Source organism: Molossus molossus, unplaced genomic scaffold, assembly GCF_014108415.1.
Source record: "Molossus molossus isolate mMolMol1 unplaced genomic scaffold, mMolMol1.p scaffold_m16_p_14, whole genome shotgun sequence".
In the NCBI taxonomy this organism is placed as follows: Eukaryota; Metazoa; Chordata; class Mammalia; order Chiroptera; family Molossidae; genus Molossus; species Molossus molossus.
In genome coordinates, this window is record NW_023425349.1 from 4,078,688 (window position 1) to 4,095,303 (window position 16,616).

A 16,616-nucleotide genomic window follows, 5' to 3' on the forward strand; every position below is an offset into this window, starting at 1 on the left:
TCGGGTACGGCCGTGTGGCTGGCGTGGGTGCCTGCTTGGTGCCACCTGGGCCGGATGCCCAGCAAAGTCGTCAGGGGACTTGAACCCACATGCTCTGTGCTGAGATTCCTCCTCCCGGCTCCTTTGCACCTCCCTCCAGAGCCCTTCTCAGCCAGCATGTGCCGACCAGGAGGAGGAGGGCTGGGGGGGCAGGTCAGAGGCCTCATGCCGAGGCCCGGCCCTTCCGCTGCTCGGTGCTGCTTGGTGAGGCCGAGGCCCGGCCCTTCCGCTGCTCGGTGCTGCTTGGTGAGCCCGAGGCCCGGCCCTTCCGCTGCTCGGTGCTGCTTGGTGAGCCCGAGGCCCGGCCCTTCCGCTGCTCGGTGCTGCTTGGTGAGCCCGAGACCCGGCCCTTCCGCTGCTCGGTGCTGCTTGGTGAGCCCGAGGCCCGGCCCTTCCCCTGCTCGGTGCTGCTTGGTGAGGCCGAGGCCCGGCCCTTCCGCTGCTCGGTGCTGCTTGGTGAGCCCGAGGCCCGGCCCTTCCGCTGCTCGGTGCTGCTTGGTGAGCCCGAGGCCCGGCCCTTCCGCTGCTCGGTGCTGCTTGGTGAGCCCGAGACCCGGCCCTTCTGCTGCTCGGTGCTGCTTGGTGAGCCCGAGGCCCGGCCCTTCCCCTGCTCGGTGCTGCTTGGTGAGGCCGAGGCCCGGCCCTTCCCCTGCTCGGTGCTGCTTGGTGAGCCCGAGGCCCGGCCCTTCCCCTGCTCGGTGCTGCTTGGTGAGCCCGAGGCCCGGCCCTTCCCCTGCTCGGTGCTGCTTGGTGAGGCCGAGGCCCGGCCCTTCCCCTGCTCGGTGCTGCTTGGTGAGCCCAAGGCCGGGGCCCCACCCTGTACTGGGACACGCATGCGGCGGTGTCTGTGTTCTTCCCGTGTCTGGGCAGTCGCAGAGGACGGAGCCGAGGCACAGCTTTCACCAGTGCAGGGGCCAGTGGCAGCTGAACGTCGAAAGGTCAGTTCCGGTCCACGGACTCTCCACCAGTGACGGTGCGGACGAGTTTCGGGAGGAGGGGTGATGGGCAGTTCCTGGGTCATCCCGAAGGGCAGCTCCTCCCCCAGCTGACAGCTGGGCTGTGCTGACCAGGCTGGAAAAGCAGAAGGAAACAGGAGGGAGCGTTGCTGGCCCTGGGAGCCACCTGCCCTTCGAGGGCTGTTCACACACTTCTACACCCAGAGTCGATTTGATCCCTGTCTCCCCCTGACAGTAAGCCGGGGCCTTCGCTCTGCAAGGCTCCCTGAGGGGTCACGACCGAGGGCCTGGCCCGGCACTCACCGGGGCCCAGTTTGCGGCGAGATGGAGCCGGAGAGCCCGGCCATCTGCTGGACGTGGTTTGTGCCCCTCTGCCACCAGAGGGCTCAGAGGCGCTGGCTCATCTCTGCACTCACTTCTTCCTGAGGGTTGCACACTCGGGGTCTTCCGGGTCAGAACCCAACAACTGCTTTTGGGAGCTCGGCCACCTTCCAGTCCCCAGGCCCCTCCCCACGGCCCAGCAGGCTGCCCAGCGCTGCACGCCAGCTTCCCCAGACCAGCCTGCCCTCCACCGTGAGTCCCGGCTCACCCCTCTCCCGCTCACCTCTCCCGTTGTCCCCCAGGACATTCCCCTCAGGGACTGTTCCAGAGAGACGCGGTCCAGCCTGTGGCTGAGCCGCCCTGCTGACGCCTGCTCCCTGGGCGGCCTAGCTTGCCTCCGCGTCCTCCTCTGAAGCAGAGAGCATTGGGTAACAGGCACACCCCCGACTAATGCCAGGGCTCCCAGGAGACTCGCTCAACCCGGAGATCTCGAGGGCCCGCCCGAGTCCATGTCAGACCCTTGCAGGGTGGGTGCCTGGGTGTGGCAGTGAGCAAGGCAGGAAGCAGCGTTTCCTTCACAAGACATTCAGTCCTCGTCTAAGGTCACCGGCTCACGAGGGACAGACCAGATCCAAGCTTGTGCAACCTGGCTCCAAAGCCTGGGCCCTCGCCAGGCTGTGCAGTGTAGACCGGCCCTGCCCGGGGCAGGTGCTCCAAGCATGCTGACTTGGACGGCTGCTGTTACTGCAGGCAGTTCGCTGGGGGTGCGGTGGAAATAACTTGTCCTCCCCAGTGCCTCCCTCCCGATGCTGGGAGTGGGGTGTCAGCAGCTCCGTGCGCACAATATGGTCGGGAGCTTCGGGACACTTACTCTGACTGGCGTCTCCGCCAGCGCCTTGACTGGCAGCTGTTTCAAGGTCTCTTGAAAGATTCCTTTCTTCTCTGTGAGTTTCCTTCCATCAGCTCGGCGGAGAGGGTGTCTGAGGCTGCTGGGGGGGACGCTGGAAGGAGGGTCGCCGAAGCCGGGGATGCTGGTGGACGGCGGAAATGTCGCCCTGTTCGGAACAGAGCGCCTGCAGCACAGCCTGAGACGGGGGGGGGGGTGCACCCCAGTTCGAGCCGCAGCAGCTGCGCTTCTCTTTGCTCGAGGGAAATGGACCCTCTTGTCCCCTTTGAGCCGTTCTGTCTTTCTGCTCCCCTCCTTTTGCCGGCCCCGTCTGGGCGGTTGGCGGTTGCGTTCTTGTCGGCTCCTTAGTTTCCTTGGGCTCGCGTCTGCTCTGACCTCTCCGCAGCTCTTCCCAGGCCGCCGCGCAGGAGGGTGGAGCCCGCGGTTCCGCGCGCCTTAGTGCCCTTCCCGCGCCCGGGCCAGGCTTCCGTCCGCCAGCGGAGCCTCGGCAGCTCACACGGCGGCAGGGCTGTTCAAGCCAGTCACTAGGTTCTGCTGCCCGAGGCCCGTTTAGCTCCACGTCTCGGATGCTGAGAAAAAGAAACAACTTTGTTGTTGGAAAGTGTAAAACAAAAATGTACTGAAGGTGGAATATTTGACAAAAACGAAGATCACTGCAGGTGCACTTCTCCCACATTCGGCAGCCTGTCTCCGCTGTGTTGGGAGTTCAGTCATGGGACCCCGAAAGCCAGCACTGGAGGAGATGGGGGTGGAGAGGAGGGAAAACAGCAAGTGAGTCAGCTTTGTTTTCTTCTATCAAAGTATTTCTGTACTTGGTGATGGAGAAATTCAAGAGATTCCGTGATCTAAGTATTGTGTGAGCAGCAGAGAAAAACCATTACCATTTGGCAGTTGAGGGAGGACTTCATACTGGACCTTTTGAAAAATAGCTGCATCTGGCCAGACGCTGACCCAGTAGTAGAAGGACTGAGTAGGTGCCCTGCCGAGGAGCCCGACGCCAAGTCAGAGCTTGGGTGCGCGACTCCAGGGTATCTGGAGGGCACTGTCAGCTCCGTCCGTTCTGCTCCCGAGCGCTCGCCCAGTGACAGATCTCCCATCCCGGGCCTCGAATCGGACTCTGGCTTTCCGAAGACACCACCAGGCTGGGAGGGAGGTCACAGGCTCGGGCCACCTTCCCCTCGCCCGCGGAGTCTGCGTTCCTCTCCTCCAGGGAAATGAAGAGCACAGTCCTCAGTTACCACGGGGACCGGGGCGCACGTACCGCCAGCTCTCGTGAAAGCAGGGTGTAAGTCAGCAATGACGCTGAGGTCCTGGAAAGGCACCTCAGAAATAGGACCCCCCAGCACAGCACCGCCCCCCACACCACAGCGCCCATGAAGTTTGAACAGCTCCGCTGGCTCTGACCCTCTGGGCTCTCCTCAGAGTTGTCCTCCCTGGTTTGTGCTGCCCTCTGGGGCCTGTCCTCATGGCGCCCAGGACCCTCCACCTTGCTGCTCGAAACCTGGTCCCTCCCCAGCCTACGCACCACCGGACCTGTCGGAAGGGCCCCGTCTGACAGAAGCCCCGCCCCAGACCTGCTGAGTCAGCGTCCTCTGGTAGCAGAGTCCCCAGGGGCCTTGGTGCTCAGTGTCGGTTGCAGCCTCCTGCATCTCAGCCCTCCTGAGAATGGTGACAGGCTGGCCCAGCTCTGGCCCAGCCCAGGGGCTCTGACTCCAGGTCGCGGTGGGCCCGGAGCTCCTGCTGCCCGTGCTGGGCCCAGCCCAGGGGCTCTGACTCCAGGTCGCGGTGGGCCCGGAGCTCCTGCTGCCCGCGCTGGGCCCACGGCCCAGGGGCTCTGACTCCAGGTCGCGGTGGGCCCGGAGCTCCTGCTGCCCGTGCTGGGCCCAGCCCAGGGGCTCTGACTCCAGGTCGCGGTGGGCCTGGAGCTCCTGCTGCCCGTGCTGGGCCCAGCCCAGGGGCTCTGACTCCAGGTCGCGGTGGGCCCGGAGCTCCTGCTGCCCGTGCTGGGCCCAGCCAGGGGCTCTGACTCCAGGTCGCGGTGGGCCCGGAGCTCCTGCTGCCCGTGCTGGGCCCAGCCAGGGGCTCTGACTCCAGGTCGCGGTGGGCCCGGAGCTCCTGCTGCCCGTGCTGGGCCCAGCCAGGGGCTCTGACTCCAGGTCGCGGTGGGCCCGGAGCTCCTGCTGCCCGTGCTGGGCCCAGCCCAGGGGCTCTGACTCCAGGTCGCGGTGGGCCCGGAGCTCCTGCTGCCCGCGCTGGGGGCCCACGGCCCACATTTCAAGCAGCTCCGCTCCTCGACGGGACACGTTTCGGCTGAACTAGGAGACCTGGCCGGCACGTGGTTCGTCTCGTGGATGGGACGGGAATGTCCCGGGCGGCTGGGGCAGCGTGAAGAGGAAGCAGAGTTGCTGTGACAGATGATTTAAACGGCCAGTTTATTTCTTGCTCACACTACACACTACCCTGACTTTTCAGAGGGCTGGGCTCTCTCCATCACTCGGACCCAGAGGCTCCACCACCTCGTGAGTCCACCCTGAGCCTGGCTCTTGACCTGGCGGAGGGGTGGGGGTGGGGGCAGGGATCCACACTCGCCCTTCGCTGGCTCCAGATGCAGTGACACCACCACTGCCCTTTCCCAGCACTGGCTGGAGCCAGCACCTGGGCCAGGCCTAGCGGGGAGGGTCCCACCTGCTGGGAAGGACGGGAACCCGACGGTGAGCCCTGGGACCTCCCAGCGCAGGTGGAGAGTCCAGGATTCTCAGCAGGGCCCAGGGTGCCTGGCTCCCGTCTGCCGCGCCCACCTGGGGAGGCCTCGCTCTTGCCCCACACACAGACTGCACGTGGGCCCGTCTTCCTGGGTGTCCCGTCCACACGGGTCAGAGCCTCTGTGTCGAGGAGGCAGGAAGGGCCCCTGGCCTCTCAGAGTTCACGGTCAACTTGGGGAAACTGACACTAAACGAGAAGAGCTATACAAGTTGGGTCCTGAGGATGCCAGCCTGGGGGGACCCGAGCCCAGAGGCAAGGTCCTCGGGGTCCTAGGGGGCTCCCTCGAGCACAGGGATCTGAACTGGCCCCAGAGGGGGATGGGAGCTGGGCGGGACCGCGGGGGGCACCGGCAGCATTTTAGCAGAGGTGAGAGGAGAGGAGGCAGGACCAGGGCCACACGTCTGGGGTCCAGGGGAGGGCACTCCCATGCCCTGAGCGGGTCTTCGGCAGTGAGTGGCCGGGTTCGAGTCACAGCTTAGTGGTCACTACTGCTTATAGAACAGGCTGCACAGACTACTTCACTGAAGCCTCGGTTGTCCCCCGCGACAGGTGTTGTCAGTCACTCCTCCGTTTGCCAGAGCAGAAGCCTGCGGCTAAGAGAGGAAGTAGCTGCCCGGTGGCATTGCTGGAAGAGGCGGGGCCCGGAGCTCAGGCTGGGGAGTGGGGAGAAGCAGAGAGATTCAAGATGAACGACTTATAACCCCAGGACCCAGAGTTGAGTGTGGGCAGTGGACAAGCCCAGGTGCCCGGCGTAGACCCCTGGCTGGGCAGTGCTGTCACTAAGCAGGTCCGCAGGAACGCTCCGTCCAGAGTCCGCCAGGGAAGGGCGGAGGGGAAGGGCGCAGGTCTGCCAGGCCAGCACCCAGCGAGCAGGACTTGGGGCAGAGACTCTTGGCAGTGTTTGGGGAGAGGCCCTAACTTCCAGACGCCGCAGGGGACCGGCAGGGAGCGTGAGTGGAGCCGGCTGGGTGTGAGCCCCGGGGTTGCCAGGCACACTGCAGCTGCGTGCCCGCCCGGAGGCTGCCCTCCCGCGCCCGCGCCGGTGGTGGCCACGTGGACGCAGCACAGTGACGAGTAGGAGCCAGGCCTTGTGCCAGCTTGTCATGGTGGGACTTGTTCGTCTCACAACGACCCATGAGGCAGGCACACAGTTACTGCCCCCAACCTGATACTTCGGTAGAAACTGAAATCCGAGTTTGGTGAAGTTTCCTGAATTTAAATGTTGCTCATTCGTGTTAAAAATTGTCAAAGGAGCCCTGGCTGGTTTGGCTCAGCGGTTCAATGAGTCGCGGGTTCGATTCTGGTCAAGGGCATGTACCTCGGTTGCAGTTAATCCCCGGCCCTTGTTGGGTCATGCAGGAGGCAGCTACTCGATGTGTCCCTTTCACGTCGATGTTTCTCTCTCTCTCTCTTTTCCTCTCTCCCTCCCACTCTATCTGAACAAAAATGGAAAAATGTCCGTGGGTGAGGATAAAACAATTGTCAAAGGAAAAGCAAAGACACTGTGCAGCCAAACAAAGCATCCCAGCCTTGGAGGGACCTCTGGGGGCCAGTCTGACTGGGGAGTCAGGTCCCAGGCCAGCTGCTCACGCTGCTGGAACAGCCGTCCAGGCTCATCCCAGGGGACTCGGGCGGGAGGTGGGCCTTCCACATCTGGGAAAGGAGGACACCCAGAACTGGGGGCCTCAGGGCACCCCCAAACCAAGCCAACCTGGGTCCCCTGTGTGACAGTGGTGATGGGGGGTGGAGGGCTTTGTGGGGGGCACAGGAGGAACTCTCTCGACACGGTTTTTTCATAAGGCAAATGTGGTTGCGGGGAGTGTCTTGTCAGCTCAGAATGGCACTTGCTGGGGTTAGCAAGGTCCAGGTGGGGGGGAGCCAAGCGTTTTAGCCCAGGCACCACTGGGGCTGCTCATTTTGCTGGTTTGTAGCAATTAATTCCATCCTGCCATTCACCACCCGCCATTTTGCCAAGTTATCATTGCTACTGTTTAAAAAAAACATGGCTCATTTTAGAAAGCTGTCTGTCAAAAATGCTTAAAATAAAAACAGTCTCTGCACTTGAAAAAAGGAGCACCATTTATCTTGAAAGTCACCGGGTAAGAATCTCTTGGCATGTTGGATACACGAGCTGTTTGCTGTGTTTGCAGGAAAGCCAGTGCAGGTGTTTCTGGTATGTGGCCTTTGGTGAGTGGGCATTTTTACGTTTATTTCTTTATTCAACAAATATGTCTTGAGCACCTGCGATGCCAGGTGATGTTCTGGGCCTTGGGGACACGGCACAGACCGAGCTGGTGTGATCCCTGCCCCCACAGGCTGATCATCCGGTGGTGCCCACCAGCTACCAGCAGGCCGTGCAAGTCAGGGGGCAGGGGCAGGTCCAGGGAGGACGGAGGACAGGAAGCAGGCTGGAGGTGAGGGCTTCACGTGCGCAGGGTCTGCGGGCCTTCTGTGGGCTGGGCAGCCTGGTCCTCACTCTCGGGGGTGGCCTCTGGCTGTGGGTGTGGACCCGCAGCTGGACCCATTTCTGGGCCATTTGCAGCTCAGCGTAGAGCCTGGACCCGCCCTTCTGGCGGCACCCGACCAGCCTGCTCAGCTGCTCCTGGGCCCTTTGCACAGCGCAGTTCTCAGCTGCGGCAGGAACCGGTGCGGCGACACCGGGCAGACCATTGTTTTCCTGGTGCACAAAGTTTCATCTCCTTTTTAACCACAGCATTTGTAATGGCAAGATCCCTAATGAGGACCATCAAGTAAATCGTGTGTTTGAACATCGCTATCAAATTAGATAGAACCTGTTAATTTGCTGATTGATGGCAGGGTTAGCAGCCCGTGAAGTCATCAGATTTCAGCCCGTTTCCCAGAAACGCCGAGACCCAGAGAGCAGGCTTCCGGACTCAGCAGCTGTGCCCGGCCCTGCTGCCAAGCCCCTGCGCCGTCGGGCAGTGGCTGCGGCCTCCAGGGTGCTGGCGAGAGGGCCACCCTTGCAGCGGCAAGGCCCCTGGGAGAGCAGTAGGTCCAGGGGCAGACTGTCCGAAATCCCCAAACCCTGTCGTAGAACCAGTGTGGCCACAGGCTGTGAGACAGAATGGAGGCCCGGGAGCAGGCGGGGCTGGGGAGGCCTTTCCGGGTGACCGCCTAGATCCCGCCACGTCCCACTGACCGCGCTCCTCCCAGGTCGCCGGGATGGTCCACTCTCCGCTCGCCTTCAGGCCTGGGGCCTTCTTTCCTGCCTCCCACACCCCTCCCCGCGCCGCCCCCACTCCGCAGACTGATTTCCATACTTCAGATTTCATTTCAGGTGTTCTTTCCTCCAGGGGCTGTTCGTGCTCTAAAAGGGGGTGCATGTGTCTTGTTTTCTCTGTGCTCGTTTGAAGTGGCCTCTAACTCGTTGTTGTCCTTGGTGCCCAGGTGACAGACCATGCCACCACTGCCCTGCTCCACTACCAGCTGCCCCAGATGCCAGATGTCGTGGTCAGGTCCTTCATGGTAAGTGGCTTCAAGAGCTGAGCGAGGCTCGTCGGGCAGGTCGACGCTGGGGCCTCACAGTGGGAGGTAGGCTGGTGTCAAAATGCGTCCTTGAAATTGGGAAGGGATCTAGGAAAAGCCATTTCCGCTAATTAGGTATGTTCCTGCCACTGCGGAACAGTCGGTGGTTTCAGCAGTGAGCTTCCGGCAGTGTCCAGCATCGACCGAGTCAGCGGACATGTATTGAGCTTCTGGCCTGCGCCGGCCCGTGCTTGGCGCTGAGCAGGTGGCAGTGACCAAGGCAAATCTCACACTCCTCCCGAGACATTTCGTCCTTTGACTGAAAGAGCTGGGGCTCAGAATGGGGTCAGCTCGGCGCCTGCCGGCTCTTGTTCAACAAACGCAGAGTTTTGAGAGCTGGTTGTTCAACCATTGGTAGCTTGGACTTGAACCTGGGTACTTACACCATGGAAATCGGCAAACGCACAAGTCAGGACTGCTCCCTCCACCCCCTAAAGCCAGTTCATCAGCGCGGTGCTGCCCGAATGTCACACGGCCACCAGTTGGCCTGCGCGGGGCCAGTGACGGGCTCTCTCGTCCTGACCCCGCCGGCCGAGGGCACATCCGGGCGGCTCGGGCTCTCTCGTCCTGTCCCCGCCGGCCGAGGGCACATCCGGGCGGCTCGGGCTCTCTCGTCCTGACCCCGCCGGCCGAGGGCACATCCGGGTGGCTCGGGCTCTCTCGTCCTGACCCCACCAGCCGAGGGCACATCCGGGCGGCTCGGGCTCTCTCGTCAGCAGGCCCGGCCTCGGCTGCTATGCCTGCCTCCCCAGCACCGCGAGAGCCACGCAGAGGCTCACATGCCAGCGCACAGCTGCTGGCGGCCAGGGGCAGCACCACTCGCGCCGTGAAGCCGATCGTGTTTGCCTCGGCAGTTCGGCTGCTCCGAGGGCCTACGGTCCATTTCTTGGAGGACACAAACCTGGCTTCTCGGTGCTGGGAGCTTGAGCACACACAGGTGCTCGGCAGAGCCGCCCGCACGCGGTCCGTGCTGTGTCCAGGGAGCAGGGCGGCCGCCGCCGCCGCCTCCGCAGGCTCCGCTTCTGGGCAGACACAGACTTGTTCTAACCTGATGCGCCGTGGTGCCCACTTTCCCCTCGGTGACTGACTTGGGGGTTTGGGAGCATTTGAATTTGATCGGCACTGAAGGATAAATAGTTTGAGTGAGTGATCCATCGACCTCTGCGTGCTTCTGGCCCAGACCCCCAGCACGGCTCCGCACAGGGGCAGTGAGGCAGCAGGGACTTGTGTCCTGGTGTGGGCACTGCTGAGGGGCTCCCAGGGCCACAGGGCTCCGCACAGGGCAGCGAGGCAGCAGGACCTGTGTCCTGGTGTGGGCACTGCTGAGGGGCTCCCAGGGCCACAGGGCTCCGCACAGGGCAGCGAGGCAGCAGGGCCTGTGTCCTGGTGTGGGCACTGCCGAGGGGGCTCCCAGGGCCCTGCCACGATGCCTAGAATGGAGTTGGCATTAGCCATTTTTGACAGTCTCTGTGGAGACTGAATTAAAAAGAAAAAACAAAAGCCTCCAGTGCAGAGGCTCTGGAAGGGGGAGCGGTACTGAGGGGCATGGGCTGCCCCGTGAAGGCAGTTGTGATGGAGAAGGATTTCTATCAGTAAACTCGGCCGACCTCTTCAAAGAACAATTTTCTCTCGCTGATGTGATTCAGGAGGACATAAATGACGAGATGCCTGAGCCCGTGGCAGTGAGCGCTCAGCTGTGCTGGGGTTGGGCTGGGTGTGCAGGACTCTCCTTGAGCTGGGAATCGAGTTACAGTCTCATCCTTATGCATGACGTTCTCGGGGACTCGGCATCTGAACTGCCCCCGGGTGTCTCTGCCGCTTATTACGTTACGGTGGCACCAGTGCCCCCCCCCCAAGGTGTGTTGGGCCTCACAGTGACAGTGAGTGATGACCCCGGGAATCCGATTAGACAGAAGCCATGTTGACCTCAGTGGAGAATTCTGACATCGCCATCGATGGGAAGTCGCCCTCCGCACGTGTCCATGACCACTGCGGGTGGCGAGCAGGAGAGGACCGTGCGCATGTTCGGAGACGGGCCCACCGTGGCCCTCCTTTAGGGACACTGGTCTCGGGCCGGGGAGCGGCAGGGCTGGGCCAGAGCACAGCCGCTCAGATCCGGGGAGCTTTCTGTGCAGGCTCGGCCGAGGTGCTCCGCCCTCCGCCCTCCGCCCTCTGCCCGGCCGACGGGGAGCTGCACTCCGTCCCTACCCCTCTTCCTCTCTCTTTTCAGACCTGGCTGAGAAGCTACATAAAGCTGTTCCAGGCCCCGTGCCAGCGTTGCGGGAAGTTCCTGCAGGACGGCCTTCCCCCCACGTGGCGGGATTTCCGAACCCTGGAAGCCTTCCACGACACCTGCCGGCAGTGACCTCCGCCCCCCAGACCCACCCCGCCCCTGCTGGGCTCTCCCCCCAAACCTGCAGGGCTCCTGACGCGGAGCCTCTGGAAGGGCAGACCCTCCGGCTGGGGCACTTCAGCGGGTGGGGGAAAGGAGACCTCAGAACTCGGTGTGAGAAGCCACTCGACGTGCTCTGTGTGTCAGCGATGCCGTGAATTGACCCTCCTGGGCCCGTGTTCTGAGTCATTTCCATGAGCCTGTGGGTGGAATGAGCCCTGTGTCCATGTGTATTTCATGCTGGGTGTCTTGTTTTGTTTTGTTTTGTAACTTATTTTTATAGGCAATAAACCTATCCCCAGGACAAGGCGTTTCCTGTTTCCTTTTACGGTGGGTCAGAGAACACGCGAGTGAACCTGGGCCTTTGGAAGAAAAACGTAGTGATTCTGTGTGGAGAGCAGTCTGTCCGAGGACACGTGTTCAGCTTTCTGCTCTCCGGAGGGAGGGCAGCGTCGGCAGGCGTCCATTCCAAAGGCATTTTGGCCACTTGACGCATGTATTCTCCCTGTTGAGGAAAAAGTACACAAAAGCTTTTTTACTAAACCAGTAACACACAGCAATGGGAGAGGGACCCGCCGTGTCACCAGCTGGGACACGTGAGCAGACGTGACAGGTGCCTGGCTTGTTTGTCCCGAGTCTCGACCTAAATATTACTCAGCCCAGTCTGCTGAGTTCATTCTGGCCTTGACCCCCAACATCCAAAGCAGTCAAGTTCCCGGTGAAGTTCCCGGGCGGGGTGGGGAGCCCCCCGAGCTCTCCCTCCCGGCCTGCGCTGCAGACCTCGTTCTCTGCAAGGGTCGATGCAGACACCGCCTCCCGAGGCGCCCAAAGAATGCTGGTTCCCACCTGGTCTGGCCCCTCCCAGCGCTGCCCACTCACCCCCACTGGCTGCAAGGAGCCGGAGGGTGGAGGGGATTTGATGGTGGAAAGGACCCTGCCGGGTGTGCTGAGCAGAGCATCCTCAGGCCCGGGCCAGACCAACTGAGTCAGATGCCCGGGGGGGGGGGCGGGCGGGCAGCAACCTGGTTGTCATTGTGTTTGTTTGTTTGTTTATCCTCACCCGAGGATATATTTGCACTTATCTTCAGATAGAGCGTGAGGGAGAGAGGGGGAAGAGAGAGAGAGAGAAACATTCGATGTGAGAGAGACATCAACTGGCTGCCACCCACACGACCCCGTCTAGGGCCGGGGACCAACCACAACCGAGGAACGTGCCCTTAGTGGGAACCGAACCCGGGACTCCCTGGTCCGCGGGCTGACACTCTAACCGCTGAGCCAAACCGGCCAGGGCCAGCAACCTGGTTGTTAAAGAGCCCCCCAGTGACGGACGTGTGTGGGCTCGGGTTGGGGGAGTCCGGTAAGGTGGTGTGGTGGAGTGCAGGGTGTCCATGCCGCGGGGTTTGGATCGAATACCCTGGTTCATCACGCTGCAGGCGCCTTCGCTTGCACGATGTACCGTTACTGCCTGAACCACTAAGAGAGGGGAACCCGCTGCCTGTTAAACCATGGCACCGGCCTGCGTGACGCTCCTGGATGTGGATCGGCCACCCCAGCCTTTCATTGCTCCAGAACCTCCCATCTGTCCCGAGGGGGCTCGCGATGTCTCCTGCCTTCAGTCTTCTTGTCTGGGATGGGACGGGGGGGTCCCTTTTCAGGGTCCCAGCCTCAGCGCTTAGCAGCTTCCCTGACTAGCAAGGAGCTTCCTGTCCTCCCTCCTCTAAGACACTTGTTTGTCGCTTTGCAAGACAGTGCAGAAGTGAGGACACTGGGTTGACGCAGTGGTCCTTCCCTCATCCAGTTTCACCTTCGCAGTTCCAGTTAACTGCAGTCCGAAAACATTGAACAGAAAATTCCAGAAATAAACAATTCATAAGTTTTCAGCTGCTCCCCAGTCTGGGCAGCGTAATGAAATCGAAAGCCTTCCTGCTCCATCCGCCCTAGATGTGACCCGTCCCTTTGTCCCGCATGACCATGCCGCACACGCCCCACTTGTCACTCAGCCCCGTTGGTCCCAAGCCGACTGACTGTCGCAGGGCTTGTGTTCAGATCACCCTTATTTTACTTAACGGTGGCCCCAAAGCCTCTCACATACCTTTCACCGCAGTGTATTGTTGTCATTTTCTATCTTATTATGTTGTTGTTCATCTTACTGGGCCTACTGTATAAGTTGAACGTCATCTAGGCAGCTTTGTGTAGGAAACAGTGTAAATAGGGTTCCGCGTTATCCACGGTTTCAGGCATCCACTGGGGGTCTGGGAACGGATCGCCCGTGGATGGGGGGCGGCTACCGTTACAACATTGTGTCTCCTTGTTGCACATCCTTTTGAAGACATTTAAATGGCAAGTAGACTGACCCCGTGCAGGACTCCGGGTGCCCACGGCTCCTGTGAAGGGACGTGTGGTGACAGCCAGCTGGCCACAGCGCACGTCAGAGGTGTCGGATGTGAAGAGACAGCCGCTGATGGCGGATGAGATCGTGGGAACAGTAAGTCACCCTGAGAGCTGCTGGGGTTTCTCAGCCTTTGACTCGTCCTGTCCCTACAAACCTGAAAGCGCCCCATCGGCACCGGCCGGCTCCCGCCGGCTCCGCCTTCCATCGTGGTCAGTGCCGCGGGCAGCAAGTTTCTGCTTAGAGTCAGCAGCTGTTTTCTGTCGTCTTTTTTTTTTATCCTCATCCAAGAATATTTTTCCAGTTTTTGTTCAGATGGAGTGGGAGGGAGAGAGAAACATCGACGTGAAAGGGACACATCGAGTGGCTGCCTCCTGCACGACCAACCAGGGCCGGAGACAAACCGCAACTGAGGTACGTGCCCTTAGCGAGAACCGAACCCGGGTCTCTCTGGACTGCAGGCCGACGCTCCAACCGCTGAACCAAACCGGCCAGGGCTTTTCTGTCGTCTTTAGTGATACCGTCTGTTTGTGACAAATGATGCCCGTTTCTCGTTTATAAAAACTATTCAAAGTTTTCATTTTAAACAGATGTATTTAGGCAAAAAAGGTGACTATCGAAGGAAAATGTTCAATAAATAATAACACATGTAGAGTGTGGCTCTAGTGAAGAGCATGAAGGGGGCAAGCCAGTGACTGGTGGCCGGCCTGTAGGGGCCAGGGCCTGCCCTCTGGCCTCCTGCCCCATGTAGGAGCCAGACAAGCCCCTCCCCCTCTCTACCACCCTCCCTCTCCTGTAAGACGCACGGAGGGGACCTGGGGGGGGCTCCTACCGGAAACAAGATTGGCCACGAGGTGATCGTTACTGAGTCCGGGCCCTGGAACGTGGGTGGTGTGTGCTATTCTGTTTTGCTGATTTTTTTTAACTTTCCCTAATTAAAAGAGGGGACAAGATACAAAGGTTGGGCCAGTCAACTTGAAGGCCTCCCGGTGTCCGACAGCCTCACGCCCCAGTCCCAAGAGGGCAGAGAGGCAGCGACAGGCCGGCAGAGGGAAGAGGAGCCTGAAGGGCGGTGGCCGGGCTCCGAGCCTCCGGGTGCTTGGAGCACAGGAGGCAACTGCGAGAGAGACCGCCGCGTGGCCGCCGCTGCGATTCAAAGTGTTGACCTGACGTTGGCCAAGATGGAGGCCACGAGTTCCGGACGGGGAGAGGGCGGCCGGGAGGCCTGCTGCGGGCAGCCTGGGGTCCTGGGGCCGGCCTCTGGGGCCTCGCAGAGAGGACGCGGCCGTCGGTGCGCGGGCCTCACAGACTGGCCCAGGCTGACCCAGGCCATCTCCAGGTGATCACCCCACCAGCTCCGCATCGACTGCCTGCCGGTTTCACGTCCCAGGCGGGTGTGCGGTGTCTCCCTGCCGTGCACCCGAGGGCCCAGACCCGCGTCGTCCCAGGCGGGCGTGCGGTGTCTCCCTTTTGTGCACCCGAGGGCCCAGTGGGAGGGTCTTCTACAGCAGTGACTGCGCAGCTGCAGAGCACAGGGCCGTGTCCCCGCTCTGCCAGGTGCACGGGCGTCCGAGATGGCCCGAGGGGTGTCCCCAGCCGGGGTGTGGACAGCTCTGCCCTGCAGCTGCGTCTCCGCCCGGCTTGGTGCAGCCAGGTGACTGTTAGGACAGAGCTCTGCAAGTTTGTCCAGATTTTCCCCCCGAACTAAACTGGGAACTGGCCTTTCGCTCTCGAGTGGCGTTTTCACACTTCACACCACTGACGGAGAAGCTGCAGGCACGAAATGATCTTTCCGCGTGAATGTGAAAGTCTCCATCGCACCGGGCGGCAGGGTGTGGGCCCGGTGCTAAATCGAGAGCCTTTTAAGGTCACCCTCAAAGGGACGACAGCTTCAGCCACCAGGATTCTCACGAGATCCGGAGCCTCCGCCAACTTGAAGGGGGAGGGGGCCGAGCCTTCAGGTCTGTGGGATGGAGGACGAAGCGGGAGACTCCTTGCTTGTGGGCACCCCCCTCCCGCATCCCTTCCTGCACCCCCACTGGCAGGGAGACAGCGGGGGAGCTTTCATTGACAGGACAGGGTGGGCCGCTTCCATTCCACCTGCCCCCTCGCGAGGTGCAGCCGCTGGTTGGAGGCTGCGTGAGGGGAGCGGAGCCCGAGCACGAGCCGTCCTGCCGCCGGCCCCCCACCCCCAGCCCGTCTGCTCGGGGATAATTAGGCTTTGCTTTCTAGGCCTGCCAGGTTTCTTTCCCCGGTCCCCGCCATCCTCCCCGTCTCGTTCCCACCCCAGCTCCTTCCATTAGTGGAAAGGAACCTCAAAAAAATCACTTTCAAGTTGAATTTTAAGTTGCTGGTTGGCTGCCTCCTCTTATTAGTACTTGAAGGGGTAAACCTGAAAATTCCCGGGCACGTCCCAGGTGAAGCGCCGTCTGGCAGCGGTGCGAGGACTAGCGCTCAGGAGCCGCTCCAGCCTGTCTCCGCGCTAATTGAGTCTGAAATTTCAGCTGGAGACGAGCTGTCCTCGGGGACAGTGTGCGCCGGGCTGGTGCTAACGGAGCAGGCGGGCCCTGCCGGGAGCTGGCTCCGTAGGCATCACGCGTCCCCACGGCCCACGGAGACAAACAGCAGGCGTCCCTCCGAGCGAGAAGGTGGGGGGCGGGGAGGACAGTGAGGGGCTGGAGCCGGGCCACGAGCCTTGCGGAGCCGATGGCTCCCGAGCGCCTCTCGGGCATCCAACGGCTTCGTCTCGATCACAGCCTTGCTCTCTTAATTGCCGGAGGAACACCGATGTTCCTCCTGTAGGAAATTATGTGACGTGGGCAGGCAAAGGTCAGTAAAGAACAGCCAGAATCCCCGTTAGCACGAGAATTACCGGGCACTTTGGTGTCTGTCTTTCCAGACCTTTATATGGACACATTTGTGTGTGTATTTTTCTCATAAAAACAAAAAAAGATCCTCCTTTATACTGTTTTGAAACCTGCTGCTTTTCACTGAGCAAAGACTCACCTCTAACACACAGACCCCCAACTCCAGGGCTACGGAACAGACACTTCCCGTCCCCCGAAGAGCTCCTGGGGGAGTGGTTCGGATCGGACGGCGGCTGTTCCCACAGTCATTCGGGTCTTGTTCCCTCCGTCCTGTCCACGTGACCTGGGTCGGGTCCGCGTGGCAGAACTGAGTCCCAGGTGCCTTCCAAGTGTGTAGAAGGGAACGCCGGAGCCGTGGGGCACTCGTGTACAGGTTTCCGCTCCTGTGGGGTGCGAATGCCCACGCTGCGCTGCGGGTCACCGAGGAAGTCCGGTT

The 16,616-nt window shown here is 61.4% G+C and overlaps 1 protein-coding gene across 4 annotated transcripts in view; it reads left to right on the forward strand.

The window, feature by feature from the left end:
* Positions 1 to 11,222, forward strand: part of MED27 (mediator complex subunit 27) — a 178,759-nt gene extending 167,537 nt beyond the window's left edge. For all 4 annotated transcript variants that reach the window (XM_036260792.1, XM_036260794.1, XM_036260793.1 and 1 more), the window contains 2 exons: positions 8,395 to 8,472; positions 10,763 to 11,222. In XM_036260792.1, coding sequence (XP_036116685.1) covers positions 8,395 to 8,472; positions 10,763 to 10,897 — 213 coding nt within the window. In that variant the 3' untranslated portion in view covers positions 10,898 to 11,222. The remainder of the gene's footprint in view (positions 1 to 8,394; positions 8,473 to 10,762) is intronic.
* The last annotated feature ends 5,394 nt before the right edge of the window (positions 11,223 to 16,616 follow it).